The sequence below is a fragment of the Dermacentor andersoni genome, chromosome 3 (genome assembly GCF_023375885.2).
Source record: "Dermacentor andersoni chromosome 3, qqDerAnde1_hic_scaffold, whole genome shotgun sequence".
Lineage (NCBI taxonomy): Eukaryota > Metazoa > Arthropoda > Arachnida > Ixodida > Ixodidae > Dermacentor > Dermacentor andersoni.
This window is the reverse complement of record NC_092816.1, coordinates 15,267,007-15,289,699: the sequence shown is the minus strand read 5'-3', so window position 1 is coordinate 15,289,699 and position 22,693 is coordinate 15,267,007. Positions and strand designations below refer to the sequence as shown.

At 48.2% G+C, this 22,693-nt stretch overlaps 1 protein-coding gene across 1 annotated transcript in view; it reads right to left on the bottom strand.

Moving 5' to 3' along the window:
* Positions 1-22,693, bottom strand: part of LOC126520890 (uncharacterized) — a 230,791-nt gene that overhangs the window by 94,006 nt on the left and 114,092 nt on the right. The window contains exon 4 of the mRNA XM_050169692.3: positions 16,995-17,109. Within this exon, the coding sequence (XP_050025649.1) occupies positions 16,995-17,109 (115 nt within the window). The remainder of the gene's footprint in view (positions 1-16,994; positions 17,110-22,693) is intronic.

The window sequence follows — 22,693 nt, the reverse complement described above, 5'->3', positions numbered from 1 at the left end:
AGCTGCACAGGACTTAGTCTTCGACATCCCTACAACGCTGTAACCATGTTTTACATTGCATGCAACCAGCTAGAACAGGATTCCGCATTAAATCACGGCGCTTTCATATTTTCATGCTTGTCTACGTGCGACTGAGACCGCGGGCTCCGCAATCTTCTTAATTTGTACTATTGCTGTGTGAGTTTGTACACCTGTGAGTGTTATAACATGACGGAGCGAGTGTGTGGGTCTTCCTTACTTGAAATTTTGAGACGCAGGGTAGCCGGCGCCGCTTGAATGCCCCGGCCCCTCCTTATAGATTCACGATGTACGGTAAATTCGCCCTGTTTGTGCAGCACTAAGGAAACCGTCCACAGCCAAAAAAAGCCGAAGCCTTTAGCTCCCATTTCAGCTGCGCCCGGGCTGCGCAAGAAAGGCGGCGCTCCGGAAGCGGCCGACTCGGACCAGAGACCCCCGTATAGGGGCGAAAGCGCATCGGTTCCAGAGAAGACGCGTTTTCTCGGCCAATTCCCGTTCCAAGGAGACCGCGCGCACAGCCCGTCGGCGCCCGGCCGCGCGCAGCGTTGCGCGGCGGCGTCGACCCATTGTGCGCGCTGTATTCGGTGCGCCGGGAGCCGTTATTGTTGACGCCCGCCGCAGCATTTTTGGTCGAGGCGAGTGCTTTTAATGAATCGGTTGTGCTTCACTGGAGCCGCCTGGCAAAATAAGGGCAGCAAACTATCGGGACGCGGAAAGACACGTGGCCTGTTATTGGCGCTGGCCAGGCGTCCTTCTGCCGCACCAGCAGCGGGCGCGGTATGCGCCGCGAAGGCAACGGCCTCCGCCTCCGCAATGACCGGGCCCCGACTGGCTCGCCCAGCCGCCGACGCTCGCTGCACGAAAAGAAAGCATTGATAAGGGATGGCCGCGGCTGCTCGCGCTAAAGGCCTCAACAGCTCGGCCCACGGTGACCTTCAACCGAGCACTGCTGATGGAACACCAGTTGTGGAGCAAAGAGATATGGTTATTTGTACAGATTGTATGCACACTTGTGGCGTTCTGAACTGTGCGTTCTTGTGTATACAAATGAATTTCTGGCAGAACCCATCTCACGATGACTGCTGACGTTAATGTCATTAGCATTCAAGCAATGTAGCGACACACCGCTCTGCGACCGCCGAAACGCGACACTTGTGAGCCGCGTGCTGCAGCCCGTCTTCCCTTGCATACACCGTGCCCCCTGGCGGCGCGCCTGCCAAGTCCCCCTCCTTTTGCGTGACCTCTGAGATTGCACCGGTGGCGCGCCGGCGCCTGCAGGAACGCGTCATGTTGAGTCGCGTACTGTAGCCGGGCTCCTCTCTCGTGCTTCGATGATGATGGTTGTCATCATGATGAGGATGTTTATTTATTTGCATCCCCTTCGAAACGGGGTGGTGACAAATAGCCGCATAGCTCGCTCGCGCTAATCAGGTAATCTATACAAGTTCGTCAGTCTTATCATGTTGCCTCTATCTCCTAAATCTTATCTCCCTTCGTTAAAACCTCTATATTTACCTTGTATAGTGAACTATGCCTGTAACAGATCTGGCTTTATCGGTGCGTTCCCTGATTTCTTTCCACAAATGCCCTAATTGTCTCATTCTTATCTCGACATCACTCTGGGCAAGCCGCGATATCTAGCGTCGCGCCCTCAAGTCCCTTTCGTTTTGCGCTGCGTCCGAGATTACACCGGTTACGCGCCGGTGCATTCTAGTGCTGAAAATCGCTGCCCGCGGGCATTCGTGGCGCAGCGCTAAAGCGTTGGGCCGCTGTGCTTAAGTGACCCGTGTGGCGCGGGTTAAAATCCGCCCAGCGGCGCAGAAATTTTAAAGAATTCATTTTTAAAGCGATGCGTGGCGTAAGGCGCCTACATAGATATGCTCAAATAGGCTGAAATAGGCTAAGTATGCTAATCGCATCAAAAGAGAAAAAGGTTAATCCGCATCATAAACACTCCGGGAAGTTCAAGCCGTGATGCTAACTCCTTAATGAAAGGACGTCAACCTTGGTCACGAGTGCCACTATTGGCGTTGAACCCACCACCTTCCGAGGAAAAAAGAAAAAGAAGGCATATTCCTATTTTATTATTGCACCTGAGCAACCCTTGATGCTTATCACCATCCCGTATAATAAGGGAAAATGTGGAATGTGATGCATAAATTTGGGTCAATAAAGCGTTCCGTGTACGCCTCTCCCCTCTCTTTTCGTGTGCGTGCGCGCGCTGTAAACGTACCAAGGACGAGTGTGACTCACTCCCACGTTTAGCTTCTCAATTTTTATTCTGGCAACAGCGGGAATTCTCAGTTAGGAGGATGATGAGGCACTAAGATAAGAGTATCTAATGCTTTTTCTTTATTTTAATGGAAAGTTTGCTCTGCAGCATAAAGCGTGTGATGCATGCCAGATATATGTACATGTATGTATGTTCATTGAAGTCAAACATGGATCTGTGGTATAGATCCAATTTGTAGACCCACTTTGTTATGTGAAGTACTAAGATAGCCATGGCACACCGTACATGTTTCCGGATTTGTTCTTTTTATGCAGGAAAGCTTTCAGTTTAATTCTCACATATTGTATAGTATATTCTTTTCATTCTGCAATAGCATTTTTTTCGAATAACATGCTATAGAAGAAAATTGTGTCTTAGTAACGCTTTTCCAAAGCTTGAAGATATGTCACCAGCACTCACAGCACAGAAGAAAACTAGCAGTGCATTTCGCCTAACCAAAGTTGGAAAGCTGGAGGTGCGCATGACGAAGCATACACCATTCGCTGAGCTCAGACTCCAGGTCACGGAAACTGTGCAACACGGTAATGTGCAAGCTAAAGTTGGCGTAAGCTGCACCTCAGTCAAAATCAACTGAGATTTCGCATTTAAGGAAGGGTTTTGGATGGGCCGGTGCCCATTCGCTGGCCAGTTAATACGACCGATACTACATGTACTCTTTTTGCTATCTTCGTGCATAAGTTTCTTAACTTCCTCCGTTTGTTATATTCTTACACTTACTACTTATTTTTGATATATATAATTTTTACGAGCTGTTGACTCCGTAATGTGGGGCCGGCTCCTCTTCACATGGAATTAACATCAAATGAATGGCAGTGGTATTGAAACATCGCGTAAAACAAACTCGAGGTTATAGTCAAGTCATGCTTAGTCGACACGTCACATATACACTAAAGACAGGAACAGAACTACAGCTATGTGAAAAGTAGCTATCACCATTGTGTGGCTAAATATCGTTCTTGTCCTTTTGCTTCAGGAAAAATAACATACGAGAGCCAATGTATATCGTCTTCACATGCAAATCTTACGTTCGGATATCGCGCAATTATGCTCGTGACGTAAGACCGAGTTCGCGCATAGATGCAGGGTATTGGTGAGACCGGAGGACCCACAAAATAGCAGTGCAGAGCATGTGCACAGTCAAGCTACGCATGAGCAACGTTCTGCGACACCAGTCGCCTAAATAGGGCGGCCGATTGCGCTTAAGAGCTTGTCTTCCAATCGCCTCAGCGCATGCATTCTTTAGAAGGCCGCAATCTCTCCGCTAGCGAGGAGATAATGACGACCTTTAGTAGTGCTTCTTGTTTTGCGTTTCTTGTGATCGGTCCGCCCACAAACAAAAATATTTTCGCAGTCCATTTCATTTCAACTTCCGCACGACCTTTGTTGTGCCTAGGCGCAGTGTGTGTACTCTGCGGTGATTTAGTCGTATGCTGTCTGGAGTGGCGTTAAGCGGCTATTATCAAGGCCTCAGGTTGATGCATGTTCTCCGTGTAGAAAAGCGCTGCACATTATGTGCTCCATCGTCAGCTGTGCATAATGCGAGTGGCAAGACTTTTTTTAAGGGTCTTTAGGCCGATGGTGGAACTTAATAATCGCAATTCATTATTCACGGGGATGCTGTACCGCTCAGCTGATGATGGCTTACTTTTAACAATGTTTTGCCACCTATTTAACGGAAGTATGCCAATCTTAACATTTTTGTTTCAAAGAGGTAGTCGATCCTACAGGCGCCCTCCAAACGCCTCAATGTTTGATTGCGGAAACAAGAGCTTGCAGCATGCACTCCTGATATTTGCAGTGTTAAGAACGATCCGCTAAGGTGCAAGTTTTGCCAGCCAGCTGCGACAGCGGCGTCAACTTTTGGAAAGTCACCGTCATGCTCTAGCCAAACGGCGTCACTAAATCTACTGTGTGCGGAGGACAATGCCGCGTCCTCGCCTCTCTGTCGCGGGAGCCGAGATGAGTTCGACGAAGCAGGCTTTATGACTGAACACGCCACCGCCGATCTGGTCTGCCGCGAGCGGTGGAGTGCACCAGGGAACGTAGCTGGAGCCCCCTTCCCCCGCGCCGTGCAAGACGCAAGACAATGGACAACCGGCGGCCGCGCGGCGGGGGTCAGCTCGGGGAATAAAAGGCGCCTTTCCTGACGTAAGCCCCGAGCTCTGCGAAGACCGTCTGATGTCGGTGGGGGCCATGAACCTGTGCGGAAGTGTGTGTGTGAGTGTGTGTCCCGCCCGCAAAGAGGCGACTCCTTTACGATGACTGGTCGAACGTTTCTCTCACCTTGGGATCGAGGGAAGACCGAGTGTTTATAAACCACTGTTTTGCGGCTGCTCAGTGTACTTTCTCTCGCAGTCATGCTAGACTGATGAACTGCAACGTCCTGATGTAGATACTGTAAATAAACCCATATTTCTCGTTCTCGATGAGAAGCAGTCCTTCCCTTCAACAACGTCCTCAGCGTGGATAATTTGGACGACGGCATGGGCCAGTTACCATCTAATTTATGCCCGACTCCAATCTTGACAACTGATTACGAGCGATGGGATTGACCTCCCAAACCTTACAGCAGTCAGAAGGGACATGTCTGGTCCGTTATATTTCCATTTCAGCGCTTCTTTCCTTAAGATATCTATACTGAACGCGAAAGTGTCGCGTTTTTTTTTTTCGTCTTCTTTCTTTCGAAGGAGAAAAAGGGAGGGAGGGAAGGGAAGGAGTGTTTATGAATTTTGAATTCATCTGAGAGCTCGGCGAACGATGGAGTAATGAAAGCACGCTTGATTACACTAGTCACATACTTTTTCCCATTAATCTACACCTCCGCGGTGTCGAAAGCGGTTCGAAGTTACTTTACCTACTCCAGGAGCATACATAGAAAGAACAGCGCAACGGTGGGACTTGAATGCAGAAGTATGCAGTGTGGGCTCTCACTTGCAATTGAAAGTTTATTTTGCGAACTACCATGCGGTACAGGCGCGGTGTCAGCCGCGAACGTATAGATACTATGATTCGATTGTCACGTGCATGATGTGGCTTGTAAGCTTCTGAATAAATGCTGTATTTCGTCAAGACGAAGTCGGCATAGAACGGAGTTTGCTTTCGCCGAGGCGTGGTCGATCGCCTTTCTATTGTCTCAACCGGTATGCCGGTAGTGCATATCTGTAGCGCATGTAAAACCAGTAGCCGATTTTCTGCCGTAGGCCTCCAGCAAATGAGGCGCGCCTTGTGTGGCGCGCTTCCTGTGCCTACAAACTCATCGAGGCACACACACATAAACGGGCGATTAGGTTTTCTTCTTTGCCCTCTAGTCTGCGTTGTACTCATTCGCGACACTGCGTTTCCGTTGGAATTGTGCCCGAAAACTATTTCTGTCGACCAGCGGCCGTTTCCGGGAGAAGCGTAGTTAAGCAGGTCTGCAATCAAGCACGACGCAACATGGGTGCCCTCCCTCGCATCTTTCATATTCGTGCGCTCCTGGTGCCGCGCTTTCGGTGCGCCAGTGCTGCTTGGCAGAGAAGTCAAGGGAAAGGAGGGAACGCGTTCAATGTGTGCGGAGCCGCGAAATAGGCCGGCAATCACTGCAACGAAGGAAATCGTTGGATAAATAAGGCCTTATTCTGTGCCGTTTAATGTTCTGTTGTCTTCGCATTCAAGATGAAAGAAAAAAAAATAAAGCAACGCACGCCCAGAACACCACATCCAGCGTCGTTACAAGTGCGAACACTAGAGCTACGCACAATAACTATCGTACATCCACAGAAAAACAAACAAACATGGCATCATATAAAAGTGATCTCAAATTGCATACTATTAAAGCTAACTGTCAGCAAGCGAGGAGACTAAGGCAAGCCTGCCGTTATAAGTGTTTTAGGAATGAATGGTGTCAAAGATTCTTCGTCTACATTGAGTAAAATAAAGCGCTACTCCTGGCTTGAATTCGCAATATTTATTGTAACATATCACGCCCTCTTTGTAACAAAGGAATTGGAAACGCTACTCGGAGAATGAGAATAGACTAAGAACTAAAATATATATGAGGAAATATGAAAGATAACAATACACTAAAATGTGAAACTAAGGCAACAGCACGTATTGAATAAAAATTAGAAGCTAAACTGGTGTGATCATGATTTTGACGAGTACTGTGAGTATATTTAGCAGCAGGCTACGCTTTCGTAGCTTCTATAGTCCGGGGTCATTTCCCCAATTTAGTTGTAGGGAAAAAGTAAACGCAATTCTCAATTAAATTTTCAACAATATAAACGAACAGCACCAAACTGTCAACAACTTATCTCTACTAGCTATATATCAGCATATACCACTGCCCATAAAGCAAAGTTTTCTGTCGTCATTCGTGCTGCACAATCTCATTATATATATTTTTTTACCAAGCGGGTGCAGATAAACTTTTAAATACTCCTGCTCGCACTGCCGTCAGTCCGGGATAATTGCTTTGAAAGAGATGGTATGCGTCCGTTGAATGACCACTCAGAGCAGGCAACGGTCCTATTTCAGTGCCAGCGGTGAATGCTTAGCGAGTGCAGGGGCCAGCAGGTAATGTTCCCACTGGAAATGAGAATTGATGGGAGGCTCTTCATAAGAGGTCGCTAACGCGGTACAGGTGCAGTGTGGGCTACCGCAACACATCTGCTTGCAAGTGTATACCTCGCCTATACGTCGTCCTTGCACGTTTTCCAGTATTGTGCAAGAACTCTGGCAAATGTAATGTTAGCTGAAGGAAAAAAAGCAAAAAAAAGAAACGTGTCTGCAGCGCTTTTGCAATAACCTCGGTGAGTCGCCAGCGCACAGCGACCTCCAAGTTTACGCCTGTAGCGGCCAGACCCACTGCTAGCAAGCACTTATTTTTTTCTCGGCCGGTACAAAACTCCTGCGTGCTCCCGGCAGCGCTTATAAGCGCACCGACGGGCAGTGAGCGCCCGAACTCGCAGTAGTGTGGAGCTGGTTACGGTTGACAGGTAATCGGCGATTATTCCTTTTGCCTGGTCGCCGGATCCAAAATTAGAGTGCATGAGACACCTTTCACCGTGCAAGTCACACTTCCCCCTCCATGCCTCGCTCCTGGCGCCGAGAACTATTGGGCACCCTGAATCATACCGCCCTCCCCCATCAGTCCCGGGTGGGCCTCCCGGCGTCTTTCATTGGGGCCACTGAAATCGCGTTGTCGAGTAGAGTAACGTTCACTCAGCACCTGACGCTGCTCAGTTGCTAAGAGTTTGGCCAAAGAAGCGGAATTTCAGTCCACGTGTGCTACATTTCGGAGAGGTGACCTCAGTTCCCACCTATAGCGAACTGGCCCGCGATGTCCTAACTGGTCGTGCAGTTGCTTTATTTAAGGATTACGCACTAAACCAGATCGTCGAGTGACGATTATACATAGACGTAATTAGATTAAGTTCGGCACGAGTTGCACAGGCCGTCTAAGTTAACCTAGATGTCGCTTCCGCTGAGATATCTTGTTCTCATCCTCCCTATGTTTCCGCGAATACTTGCGTCGGTCCGCATCACTGAACAATCAGTGATATGCAGAGTCAAGCATTTCGTACTGCACGGCCAATTGCCGAGGTGTTCTTTTGTTCGGACAATCTAGAGAATAACGGAGATACAGAGGTTACAAGGCATGGGATGGGGTGCAATAATGTATGTATGTATGTATGTATGTATGTATGTATGTATGTATGTATGTATGTATGTATGTATGTATGTATGTATGTATGTATGTATGTATGTATGTATGTATGTATGTATGTATGTATGTATGTATGTATGTATGTATGTATGTATGTATGTATGTATGTATGTATGTATGTATGTATGTATGTATGTATGTATGTATGTATGTATGTATGTATGTATGTATGTATGTGATATAGGCTAATGAGATCAGTCTTAGGAATATCGGGTATCTGCCACGCGTTCCGAAGCAGTGAGATGAGTTTGCTATCAATGTGTTGTTCAGCGTTTTTATCCTCACTCTCTCTCGTTCGCTACCCTTCCCGTACTTCAGCCTGACTGCCCATCACACGACTTGCTTTTCCTCGTTATGTCCCTCGTTTGCTGTCACACACCTCGGTTCATTAAATCTCAGTGGCGCCTTGACGCAACAGAGTGCAATTTTCTTCTGCTTACATATTTGTTGCCTTCCCGTTTATTACGTTCAACTCCTCATTGGAAAAACAAACCGTAAACGATCGTTAACAGTAGGCGCATTGTGTTGCCCCATCATTATCCTACCTTCCTCCTAGCTCACGTTCTGTACCACGTGTCTAAGTAAGTCCGCCGAGAGGGTCTCCTTACGATGGTCACACGACCGGTGAGAAGCTAAAATCCAGAAGGGGAGGCAGGCTGACCATTTCGGCGAGTAGTGTCGTCTGCCGCGAGGGCAAACGTAAGCAAGCGCGGCCGTGCGGCAGCGACGGCGAGTCTGTCCCTTTCCGGGAGTCTCGGAGCGGTCACCGGGAAGAACCGTTTCTTGACCGGCGGGAAGGAGGAGTCGGTGGACAGCGCGGCGAAAGCGCTCGAGAGGAAGGAGGGATTGACCCCGTCTCACTCCGGTCGACGGCGAAGCGGGCAGGCACCCAGCTGGCGCAGCTGTCAGCGTCGGCGGCGGAACCGGCGGTTACGGACCACTGGCCGCCGCGCCCGCCCGAGGCCGGGACGCTCGGCTGACGCCGACGCCAGCTGCCGGACCTGCGCGGGGCAGCGGCGCACCTGTGCCCGACCGCCGCCGCCGAAGGCACATCCGCCACCCGAGCGCCGACCCTGTTGGCCACGGGCCACGACTCCCGGAGAGGGGCGCACGCGAGAGAGCGGCGCGCGCCCGATCGAGGCACTCGACTGGGAGCCCCCGACTAGCGACGGAGAAGTATTGCTCGCAGGGGTGGGCTCCGCGAACGAGCCGATCGACCCGCCACGGCAGCAACGTTCACTTCTATAGTATACTGCGTGCACTTTGGCTTCATTAATATTTAAATGGAAAGTTTGCGTGCCGGCAAATTGTGTTTTAGTGAGCGCGTAGTGCGCTGTAAGAGCTATGCGCTGTAGAGCTCCGGCATTCCTCGCGTTTTTCCTAATTATTAAATTTAATAATTTTAATTATATTCTGTGGTTTTATGTGCCAAAACCACGATCTGATTATGATACACGCCGTTTCGAGGGTCTCCGGAATAATTAGTCACCTCTGGTTCTTTGATGTTCACAAAATGCACGATGGACGAGCGAAGTTCGCATTCTGCCTCCACCGGAATGCGGCCGCCGCAGCTCGCATCGAACCGTGACTGTAATCCAATCCGCGACCTCGTGCTCAGCAGCGCAACGCCACTGAGCTACCCTGGCGGATTTTGCACCATGCCTCACAAGTGTCATTGTATAATTTGTTCACGAATGCAAAAAAAAAAAACATTTTGCCGAGTATATGTATATATATTTCCCCCCTTCCTTGGCTTGTTGCGTATTCTGAGTTCTATGTACTGTATATGTGCATCAATATAGGTGCAATAGTAAAGCAGGAAAAAGCGCCACAGTGTACAATATTTCTGCGGGACAGTACTTCTGAGGAGTCTTTTACGAATACAAAAATTAATTTGATAACACTCTCTTTTCGTTCATTGCCATCAAACCAGCATTAAGACCAGGGGAGCGCAATAATATAAAATTGACGGTGTGATTCACACCCGGCTATTCGAACTCTGACGTCCGTAGTGGCAGTGGTGGCAGTGACACAGCCTTCCATACCCTCAAGGGGCAAACTGGAGACTACCAACATGGATGGCAGTGCCACTATTGTAGAGAATTGACTAAATCGTGCGAGATTTGATTCGTGTAGGATCAAAGATATCTTGCGAGGCGCAGGCTGCCAAATGAATCCTTTATTACAGCTGTTAGCACAGTACGATAGTCGCGAACGTTAACACTTGGACAAAAGCAGCACAGACGGCGATGGCAACTGCAGAGGTCGCGTACAACAATGGCATAGGAGAGGGAAAGCCGTAGACTCCCGAAGGCGTACAATTACGTGCTGCGAACGAGGTCCAAAAGCGCAGTTGGAGCGCTGACTCCGAGTTGGGCGTGTCCGCGTTTATCGTCCGTGAGATCTTCGACATCAGTGTTGCCGAAAGCGCAGGAGGTATTTAAGGGAATCTATGCGCGTTCGTCATAATGTTACGGCTACAAAAGAAAACAAGAACGGTATAATGGGAAGAATAAAAAAAAAAAGCAGGCGTAGACATCAGCAATTTTGCCGGCGCTGACCTCGTTTACTGCGGGAACAGCAGGCTTTTACAGCGGAACTTGCCATCTTCTTAAGCACAACTTACTTGCGATGAGCACCACGACGTGGCCTCCAAAATACATGCACAGGCACCACGAATCTCAGGCTCTACGCGGCGCACAATAACCCACACTATCCTCCAAGCGCAAACGCTGCGCGACAGATAAGTGCGCAGAGAGAGAGAGAGAGAGAGAGGTAAAGGAAAGACAGGGAGGTTAACCAGAGATTATCTCCGGTTGGATGCCCTGTACCGGGGGAGGGGCAAAGGGTTGCGATAGGTGAGAGAGAGAAAATGAAAAATAAAACGAACCCCCCCCTCCCTGCCCCTCACACACACACACACACACACACACACACACACATACACACAGAGCCTCCGGCTCACAGCTGCATATAACCGCGTGGGTTCAATCACCAGTGGCGGAGGTGGGCACAGGTCTGCTTTTCTTCGCCATACGTGGTCAAGGTGAAGCCGATGATGAGACGACCTAACGACGACATGATGACGTGACATCCATGACAAAAATAGCGTAACGGAAAGGATGGAAGGACCTTGTTTCGAGCGTCTAACTGCATGCTGTCGGAGTTAAAGTGGGAAAGAACAACTTTAGAAAGTATATATCTGGATGACGAAGCGAAGAACCACGCTCCACTAGATGCGACTTTCCCCATTATGACCTGCAAGAGTCATAGTGTTTGCCATCATATGGCATCGATGATAAATCGCAATCTCATGACACAGTTATCGAATTGCTGAACATATGAAGATCATGGGAGCTGGGAGGTACTTGGAATATTACTTGGGGCCATAAAAATAGCGCGTTACATGACTGTGACCGCGTATGTCCGCTTATCGGCTCCAGATGAAACGTAATCCTGTATACTATATGCAAAAGAATGGTCTGTCTGTTCACGGAATACAACAGAAAATAAATAATTGAGAGTGACAAAGAGTGTTCCTTCGCTCCACAAGCCTAATGGCTCGACCTAAGAAAGCTGAGCGTCTTTGGCGCACTGCCTCGTGATCGATCAGTTAACCCAAGACGTTCGTAGTCCGCACGCACTGAGTAACAACCTAAGAATTCAGAAGAAGCTCCGGCCACCCGACAGCACTGCATCTGGCGTTTGTGCCTCTGCACTCCAAAACACACTACGCTGCAGAGACATCGGCAGTGAACGAAGCTTGCCTCCGTCGTGAGGTCATGCAAAATGAGATAACTTAGTTTAAGGGCGCATCTGTGCAAATTCGCTCTGAAATGGGCAACGATGTATTTGCCACGGCCATTCTGAGATTGTCATCACGTGTAGCTTTATTGGTGTGCCCCCCCCCCCCCCCCCCCCCCCAAGAACATTAAAGGAATTGACCCGGTAAGCATTGTTTCAGGTCGGCCAGGACCGACCACCTTGTCAATGCGCCGTCTCCAGTCACCGCTATTCGGCGCTCCAGAACTAAGAAAGGCCGCACTCGTCACTCGGCTGGTGCTCACTTAACGGAGCTGGCGTATAGTATACGCTATTCTAGAACTCGTCTTCAACCAATACTTACTGCATCACGCATAATTACCGTAACTCGTATCCTCATACTGGCTGTATGTAACCGATCAGTCGCACAAAGAAGGTGTTTCACAGGCCCTGCGGTGGCGTATGCACTTTGCTATACTGGACATAAAAGTGTAGTAGCTGTCTGTAGAACGAAATTTCCCTTGTGGCCGTGTTTTTCTGCAGAATGAATCGCCGGCTGGCAATAAAAACAGTTGATCAGCGTTGTAAGCAAGAAACAGCTTCGGTGACGCTGTCTAGAAGTTTAACTCCCCGGGCTTACTGTATTAGCATCGCCCTTGAATGGTTGAACGAAGCATCCGAGCAGTTCTCGTTCCCGAGTGACCATGTAGCCCATCGTGGCGAAACAATTCTCCGAACGGCTGCAGCGCAGCCCTTTTCCCGCTGCTGTAGAGACGGGGATTACCGGGGCCGCTATTCCGCTCTCCTGACTCCGAGTCCTCGTGTTCGTATTGCTCTTGGTCGCATGCGACACTTCAAGAAGTTGCAGAGGTAGAAATTCAGCGGACGTGTTTTCTAAATTTGAAATGACACGAGTCAGTCGGTCTATTGAGCCTCTCCTCAGTGGGCTTCAATTTTACTGATGGAATTAATAAATAAGTAATAAATTATTAATAATTAATTAAGTAATAAATACGTCTGACTCAACCGGAACCGACCTGCCAGATTCCGACGGCGGCGAGGGACAGATTGCGCCATCAGCGTATGCGTACCTGTCATACACGCGCGCAGCGATAGTGGTGCTCTTCTGCGGCCCCAGAGAGCTTCCGGTCGAGCGTGTTTCCGCTCGAATGTGCGAATACAGTGTGCTTTCTTAGCCTGCACTCAACTATAAGGCATGTGTTTCTGACATGTCAAAACGTGCGAAGCGTGCATTATAGACTACACGTATACGTACGATTTCCTGTCCATACGCATTTTATGGCAAAATTGTGTTGTGAACATTCTTAACTGTAGTGCAGAAGTCCTGACAGCTGAGGCACTATCTATATAGATGGAATATTACTATCTGTATTTTATTTTTTGTCAGCTAAGTTTAGAGCACTATTCCAGTTGATTAAACTGGAACGTTCTTGGGCCCATATTTAGAAACAACGAAAGGCGTCTGTAGCTGAATGGCGCTATAAGGGGAGCTGTGCAATGCCTGATGATACAGCGCTGGTGGGCCGTGCGGTGTGAGTGCCGTGGGCTCCACGGCGACGGTGATTTGTTTGCACGGAAGAACAGCGGCGTGACAAATGGAGCGCGGCTCATAGTGGGCGAGGGCACACGTTAAAATAACGCAAAGCTATCGCATGTAAGATCTAAGGTTGTGCCTACGCTACTGATTCACTAACAGTTCTTCTTTCTCTTGTAATAAAATATTTAATTCGGGGTTTTATATGGTGAAACCACGACATGATGAAGAGGCACGCCGTATTAGGGGCGTGGGAAGCTGGATGGATTTCGACCACCTTTGGGTTTTTTTTTTTTTCAATGTGCACCCAATGCATGGAACGCGGGCGTTTTCGCATTTCGCCTCCATCGAAGTGCGTCGCCCGTGGGTTTTTCTTACCACTTACTGCGACTCCGACGTCCTCGCTTTTACTATATGATTTCAGCTTTTCAGCCACGTTCTTAAGATCCCTAGTCTCTGATGTATGGATGCACGGCGGAAAAATGCACTGGAAATATTGTATTCGTGTTGCGCCAACATTTTCTGCATCCAAGGGCGTAAATTTGTCGCATTGCGTCCGCGGCGCTGCGTCTTTCTAACGCTCTATTAATAATGATGATGATGATGATTCACAACTATGCCACGTACCTATTACGGGGCGTAAGCCAGTAGCAAGATGGTGAGAATAAAATTGACAAATACTCAAATAGTTCACATACAGGCCCCAGTAAAACAAGAATAATTAAGAAACCAGGGTAACAAAATGTAAACTGTTGGAGTACCGATGTGCACGATGACGCCATCAGGAATAGTAACGATACATTTCAACGAAGATTCATAGCTCACATTTGCTACATTTCTTCAGGATTCTTGAATAAAACCGTTTTCAACGCCTATTATTGGCCGAATTCGGCTTCGATAACGGCTGTATGCTAATGTCCGAAGTTCACAGCCAGACATTTTTGGCCGCGCAGGTCGTGTAAGAGCAAGCAGTTTCATTACTTAGGAGTGGCGCTAAATAACATTTCACGGAATGCTTGGTTGTCGACTCTTCCACCTGGCGCTGCTCGGCAATGACCACAATTGAATTTTCAGGATTCTAACACCCAATGTCCTCAACCTGCTGAAGACGCAATCACATGAATCGTCCGACCACTGGCAGCGCCTTTTTCGCTTTGTCACAGACGCCAATCAGCAATTAACTCTTGTCGCGTACCAAGATTAAGAATTTCACTATTCAAGAAAGCGGCGATTTACATGTTGTTGTGGTCGGGCTGTGAGGTGACTAGGTCAGCGTAACGGCTTCGTCTTTCGAAGCTTCTACCATCGAATAAATGTGCCAGATAGGTGAAACACAGTCTGGTAAAGACGGAGTTTAGCACTAGACGGATAAAATGATAACGTTTATGGCGTTTTGAAGCCGAGTCCTCTAATACCACGCACACCCAATTTGATTGAGGTTCAGTCTTTGCGAGATTTTTTGCTTAGCTTTCTCTTAATTCCTTTTTTTTCTAATACTCCTTGTACTCTTCGTCTTCCACCCGCCGCGGTAGCATAGTGGCTATAGCGTTGAGCTGCTGAGCTGAAGGTCTCGGGTTCGAACCCGACCACGACGACCACATTTTTATGGTGGGGTAAATGCAAAAGACGCTCGTGAACTTAGATTTAGGTGCTCGTTAAAGAACACCAGGTTGTGAGGATCGTGGTTCGCGCCTAAGAACCCAGAATCCGAGTCCTTTTTTTTTTTTTCTTTGCCTCCTTCCCTAGTGTTCCTGACGAGTCTTCTTTTCGTTCTGGCTTCTTCCCATATACAGCTCCGCGAATGGCAAGTGAGGCAGTAGTGCGTCCGTGCAGTCGACAAAGGCGTGGGCTCACGCGTCAGCAACAACAAGTCACACCGCGGCTCTTCACCTGACGTGCGTGGCGTCGTTCCGAGTCATCTCTTCGCGAGAACACTGTATGCGCGCGACGTGTTTCGGTGCGCACTCGAGTGCGCGAGACGCACGTGTGCTCTCGCGGTGTACGCGATCACTGATACGCGACGGACCCCCCGTGCGACGTCGATCACGGCACGCTGGTCCCAACGGTCTTCACCGGAGATTCCAGCCTTTGGGTCGACGGCAGTTCGGACTTCAAGGAGAGAGGGCTGCCGTCGTCGCCGCCCGAAGGACGACGAGAGCGGCGCTCGGCCATGCGTGAACGGTGTGCGTATAGCGAGAACAGTCCTGGCCTGTTCGGCACCGCCACAGGTATATGGAGTCGCGTAAATGGGGGGAAAAAGAAAAGTTCCGAGTCAGCTGTCGTTGAGCGCGGCGACATTTCCGCCCGGAAGAACCCGACGGTTGCGGATCATGCGCTGCCTGCACTGCAAGCGTGGCTACAAGGAGCTCGTCTGTTCACTTCCAGCACTGTGCTTGCGATGGCCGCCACTACCGGACAGCACTTACAGACCACATACCGTACAGGCTTTGCGCGTTTGAACAATGACCGAAGCCATATTATTAGCCCGGATCATCAAAGGACCTGACCGAAGCAGAATTAAACTTACTATTGAACTATTGATAATAAATACACGAGACGATGTTCGAATGAAATAACAATGATAAAAACACATGCCGATGACATCAGATTACGCCTGGGCTTGAGCCACCAACCTGTACCTGCATGTTTTGAGTGGGTTATAAATTTCACGGACCCGCCGTGGTTGCTCAGTGGCTATGGTGTTAGGCTGCTGATCTCGAGGTCGCGGGATCGAATCCCGGCCACGGCGGCCGCATATCGATGGGGGCGAAATGCGAAAACACCCGTGTACTTAGATTTAAGTGCACGTTAAAGAACCCCAGGTGGCCGAAATTTCCGGAGTCCTCCACTACGGCGTGCCTCATAATCAGAAAGTGGTTTTGGCACGCAAAACCCCATAATTTAGTTTTTATAAATTTCACGAAGTAAGTCCGACAAAGACGAATAATAGTTAATAAGGCGTTTGCGACGGGCGGGGTAAGCCTTGTAGTTTGGGCCTGGCTCCCTGTATGAAGATACCTTGTGTATGACTTCCAACATTTGTTCTACTACAAAGCTTAATTTCTTTCTTTTTTATCTCTACCTTACTTTATTCTAACAGCATCTTTAAGGAATGGCAATACTTCTTATATATCGTATTCTAGCTTGAATTACCGATTGTAAAAATGAAAATTTAATTCACTAATTGCTAGAACAAAGTCAGCTACTTATTTACCCATCCCATCATATCAAACTATATGACTGCGTCTCAGCAAAACAACGCGCTGAAATTATTTTTAATCCTGCGTAACTTAGACCGGCGCAAAAACAAATGTCGCAGTCGCAAAAATTGCAGCTTTTACCAATGTTTAGCCGCTAATTTATCCATGAGTCGGTCGGTCATGACAAGGTAATACCATGTATAGAGTATATGATACAATAATATGTTGTCTTTCACCATAGAAAGTTTATATTGATCCTTTTTTTTTCTGAGTAGTATAGACGTGAACAGTGTCATGATCGCGTTGTAAACGCCGCCTTCACGGGAGCGGATAGAGCGCGTTTGCATTCGCGACAGGACAGGAAGACCTTGGCAGAGGCAATCAAGAAAACGTCCTCTTGGAGCAGGGAACTCCGCCGCAGATCATTGAGACGAGTGCAAGAGGAGCAGCAGTACTCACCGTTGGCGGACGCATGAGAGAGTGGCGCGCTGTTCGGTGGCTCCAGAGACTCGAGGCAGGCGAGCCGGAGCTCCTGGCGGCCCCCAGCAGAGCCACGGCTCAGTTCAAGGAAAACCTGCAAGCGCAACCGTTCCGTCAGCCCCGGATTCTCCAAGTCACTCGAGATTACGGCCAATTGTAAAGGTGCAATCAAAGCTAACGCCGATGATCGTAAAGTATAAGATAATAGCCAAGAAATTCGCGTTTTCTTCTTTCTCGCACATAAAAACAATATATTTTTGGGCGGCGATAATTTTTTGTGGCCTGGTTTCAAGAAGGAAGAAAGAAAGGATAATGAAAGAAGCTAAAATGGCGTTCTACACCGTTGACTTATTCAGATCGCGCTATGGAGCTGCACAAACGCTGTTAGTTTCAGCGAATTATCACGTAACATAGACGTCAGAGCCAGAGGCAGAAGAGACGAAATCGAGGATTTATTTAAACTGTATAATCATATCGCCATCATAGTGTTGTCTGTTTCAGGCCGGTACACTTGGATTACATCAGACTACACGTTGAAATATTGCAGTGCATCTGTCCATGCGGTCCACTCACTCATGGAGGAGTGGTCGCCGCACATAGTCATACGTTAAATGTGACCCTGCTGGTGTTCTGGTAACTGTATTACTTTGTTATCACGACGATGATTCACGTCGGAAGCGCGCCTCTCCCCGCTCCCCCACTACAGCACGTCAGCACCACCGATATCTCGCCCCCGATCCTCTCGATTAATTCCGGCTTCTCTACTGCTGCGCTTAGCGCCTTGCGCGTTCTGATGCAGCATATGTAGCTGAGATCAACTGGCTTGGTGAGCGACAGTTGTTTGGCCTCCGCCGCTCTAGTCTTGTGTGAATTAAGAAAGCTAAAACGGATTCACCCAGAAGCTTGGCGTAGTAATCCGCGCACGATCGCAAGCGGGCCGAGAGAGTGAAACCATCGAACGTATAAACGTGCACTGACCCGCCTCGGCGCCCCCTCGATTCGTCCCGGAGTCCGCGCCAGTTGGGTCGCCGAATTACAGTCCGACAAACCGACCTGGCGGGCTTCGGTCGGATTCACATAGCGAAATGTCAATTGTGACGACTATAATACTGGCGCTGAAAAGTAGGAAATTTCGGCATTCCGCGCCGTTTCCGCACGATTAATCGTATACCGTGGTAAAGTGGTACTCGCTCGCCCGAAAGCGAGACGGGCGATACGGGCTTCTCGCACCACCGGACTTCCTCGGCGGCTGCGCATGGGCGCGGCCCGAGTTAAGATTCACCGGTCGGCGAGCGAGGCGAACGGCTTCTGTGCCGCACGTCGGCCGGCTTTCCCCGAGCAGTGTTGTTGTTGTGCGCCGGGCGGTCATTAGAGAGGAGCGGGGGCCGCCAAGGGCGGAGGCGCTCCGACGAGGCCCGGGTCCGGCCGCGCCGGCCCAGTTTCGAGGCGCGGGCCGCGGCGAAAGTGGTGGCACCGCGCGCTTGACGCAACAACGTCGTGGCCCAGTTTAAAAAGTCGCCCCCCTCGGGAGGACCATTGTCCGCCACGCGAGCCGCACGCGACGCGCGCGCCATTGTCGGCCGGAACAAAGGTTCGGCCCGAAGGACGCGCGCCGTATCGGTTCGCTCGCCTCGCTCGCCGATACGCATCGCGCCCCCGACAAAGCGGCTGCTCTCGGGGGAAGCCGCCCTCTGCTCGCCTCCTCGAAGGTTGCTGCCGCTGCGACGCGGTTTCGGAAAGAAAAGAACCCAAGTGCCACCAGCAGAGAATGCGGATTCTCAGTGCGACGACGCACGCGTCACTGCGAAAGGGCAGCGGAAACCACTTCTTCCTCCACGACGGTCGTGGATTACGTCAGTGCGAAAAAGAAATGTTGGGCGTGTCGAAAGGATCTCCATCGGAGGAACGGCACGGTAACGACGCGCTCAAATGGCAGCACTGACGACGACAAGCGATTCCACTTGTCTGCGACTCCGCAGTGGTAGCGCCGACGAGCACGAGGCTGCGAGTTCGATCCCTGGTGGCGGCATCTGCTCTTCAGTTGGAACTGATGCAAGAAACAGCAGTGTGCTGAGGTTTCGGCGCGCTTCGAAGAGCAATGCGTGATCGAAATCGATCCACTACCGCTCACTAAGGCTCTCCTTGTAGCCCATGTCTGGTTTTACTAAGATGAAGCAAGCGGCAGTAACCTGAGCATAGTGCTACGAGTGCTACTGTGCCGTGATAGTATGGGAGGATAGCGACCGGCTGTGATTGCGCGTCGGTGCTCCCTTTCCTTCTCCCTCTCCCATTTGTTTAACTCCCCCCCCCCAGCTCTCTCCCCAGCGTAGAGTGCCAAACCGGATTTCTACTTCTGGTTAACCTCCCTTCCTTTCTTCTGTCTTTCTCTGTTTCAACTAAGATGAAAACCAATAAAGAAAACAGAAACAAGAGGTACACAGGACGATGTTGGCTCCTTGTTTCTGTATGTGCGTTTTTTTTCCGCTGGTTTTCATCTTAGTTGACCCATGTACCAGCTCGCCCAGCCCTTATTCCTTGCTGAGTCTGGCTTCGAAATGAAAGCATTAGTCGTTCAACTATTCCTGTCAGCTCTTTCCTGCGTGCACGATTTCTTACGCTCTGCTGGTTTTGCCGCTGACATCAGTACGCCGTCCCGAAGGCAGCGCTGACCTGTGTCTCAATTCCGCTATCGTCTCCTGGTATACAGCCAAAGTTGTCAGCTATATGCCTGTTACATGGGAGCGCTCGGCGTGTCGATACATTTCAGGAAAGTTGATGATGCTTGAACATGAGCGCTGCTTCAGGCGCGGTTGTTTATACTATCGGCACACCAGTTTCAATGTGCGCCGACCGGTTAAAACGACGATGAAGCCTGCCTGAAGGTAAAGGGAAAGGCGGAGGTGAAAATGGCCAAGCACAGAAGTTCCTGGGACCGGATTCGCAAACGTGTTCATTCATAAGTGAACTGGTCATCGATTGGCCGCCTCCGCAAATGATGTGTTCATATCAAAATTGGCTGGTACTTACTCTTACGAACAATTCTATAGCGTACAAAGGTGTTGTTTTAATACCAACCCTGGTTGACATTGGGGGATGTTCGACAGTCGGCGCCAGATAAATATTCTGGGATTTCTGTATTGCGATGACCCCCTCCCTCTTCCACCATTTAGGAAGGGAGGGGTAGGGGACTAGTCCTCTCACGCTTAGGATAGTGTTTAATATGGTATTCTAAACCAATATGCAGTAGCCTCACGTGTTCATAGCTTAGCGTCAGCACACTGCGTAGCTACTAAAATTCCTTTTCTTTTTTTCCTTTTTTTCGAGAAGCAAGCTTTCGCATTCAATTTTACATGTCCAAGGGCCTTATTTTGAAAAGAAGAGTATCGTCTTATGTTCTATTCCCTATTCGTCGTTGGCTTGGACGCCGCCGAGCCGCCGTTATGTCTGCGATCACTCATTCGGTCATGGATGGTAAGAAAGAATAAAATGGAAGATAAATGTGCGGCTGCAAATTTCACCAGTCCGTTTCATCTCATTTTGTTCTACGTTACACCTGGTGAATGGCGCATCAAGCTACAGAGTTTCCTACAAAAATTACCAATGAAGGAACTCTGACGCTGCGATTGCTCAGCTATCAAGAAAATGTAGATTAGAATGCATGAATTTGTCTAATATTCGTGATTGTGATTTCAAACGATCCCATAACGTTACATGTCACGCTTTAATTCCTAAGTTTCAAAGCAATCGTAGCTTCTAAATCATAGCTTCCTAAGCCCAGCAACGTAATTTGGTCCCGCGTACATGTGTATTCATTGTAAACTGTCGCGTATATAAAGAAATACATTGTTGAAAAAGACCAATTTGTGAAATCACGAAGCCGTTTAAAACCAGAAGGAAGAAGATTGGCAAATCTGTATGTACTACCCGCCATTCATTTTTTTCTTGATATTATATAAAAATATGTTGACGCACAATTTAAGGCGCCGGCTACTCAGCTCTTGAATGGGTCCAGCCTTCAACACACAGGGTTCAAGATTACATATTAAATAACTTCTTCATACAAGCTCCAGAACTTGTCAAGCAACATTTTCCCAGTAACAGTATGACGTAAGAAATATACGATAAATACAATATACAAGTTAAATGAGTTGACAGTTCTGTAGAAGAAAGTCTCAAAAATGCAACTGATACTGTCGCCTGATAGTGCAGTCTCTAGTCAGCGGGTGGTACATTCATCGCGTAAATGCATTATCACATATAGTCACAACAGAACAGTCAACGTAATATAATCCACAAACACATACATACACACATACATACATACATACATACATACATACATACATACATACATACATACATACATACATACACACATACATACATACATACATACATACATACATACATACATACATACATACATACATACATACATACATACATACATACATACATACATACATACAGCGACATTGAAATGAAATAACATTAAAAGCGTTAATAGCGGCTAACAATGCCGTTGTCTTCGGGAAAAGTTTTTAGTGCTTTTAAAGTGCTCTTCTGCAAGTCCGTTGTTGGCCTAGGACCCAAAAGTTTCTTTAAACTGAAAGGTCTGCGATATAATGCAATTAGGGTTGATGTAAGTCGGCGTCTTGGTGTATCGTGATGTGAGCAATCTAGAAGGAGGTAATGTATATATCTTCGTCTACAAATCTACAATCACATTCGCGGGTATCCGCATGCCCAATTCTATGTAAGAAATGTTTTGTGTAGGCACTGCCTAGCCTTAATGGATGTATAAGGGTTTACATATTTCTGTCTAATGAAAATGGAAATTTGAATTCCATAAAGGGATCAATATGATACAAATCCGAGCTCTTAGAATTCTGGTCAAACCACGTGTTTTTACGCATTTTAAAGACGTTATCCCTGTAATACAGCGAAACTCATTCTTTGATACTGGGAGCGGAACCACATCATCTTTGAGGTGTGCTTGTCGTACTGCTTCATCGGCTGCTGTGTTGCCAGGAATGTTACAATGCCCTGGTATCCACTGAAATGCTATTTCATGCTTCGATTGGCTTGCCTTTATGAGGTCCTTAAGTGTTTTGTGTATTATACCATCACTAACTGTTTTTCCTTTTGTGCTACAGAATGTTGTTAGAGCCGCCTGTGAATCGCTGAAAAGTACCCATGGTTGCGCATCTCTTACGGACAATATAAATTTTATCGCAAGGAGGATGGCGAATAGTTTAGAGGTTGGGAACAAAGTCGCACGAGATAAATGATTCTTGTTTATTGAGGTGTGGTATAACGAATGCTGAAGTTGAAGAGGTTGCTGTACTGGAGCCATCTGTATATAGACGTGTCTGTATCCTCAATAACGCCTATATATCTGGTAAATTGGTAGTTGTTGAGCAGCTTGAATGAACATGTATCTTTTTCTGAATATCCCATCTACTGACAATTCGATTTTTCTAAGTGTAAGCAGCCATGGAGGATAGTCGACATCTGGGTTCCAAAATTCATTTATTGGCAATATATGAAGATTTTTACGAATCTCTTTATGAGCATAACTTCTATCTCGTTTCATTATGTCTAGAGTCAATGGGTGGCTTTTATGATATGTTTGAAGACGGAAGTAATGTCGGCGTGTTTTTCTAGTTTTCATAACT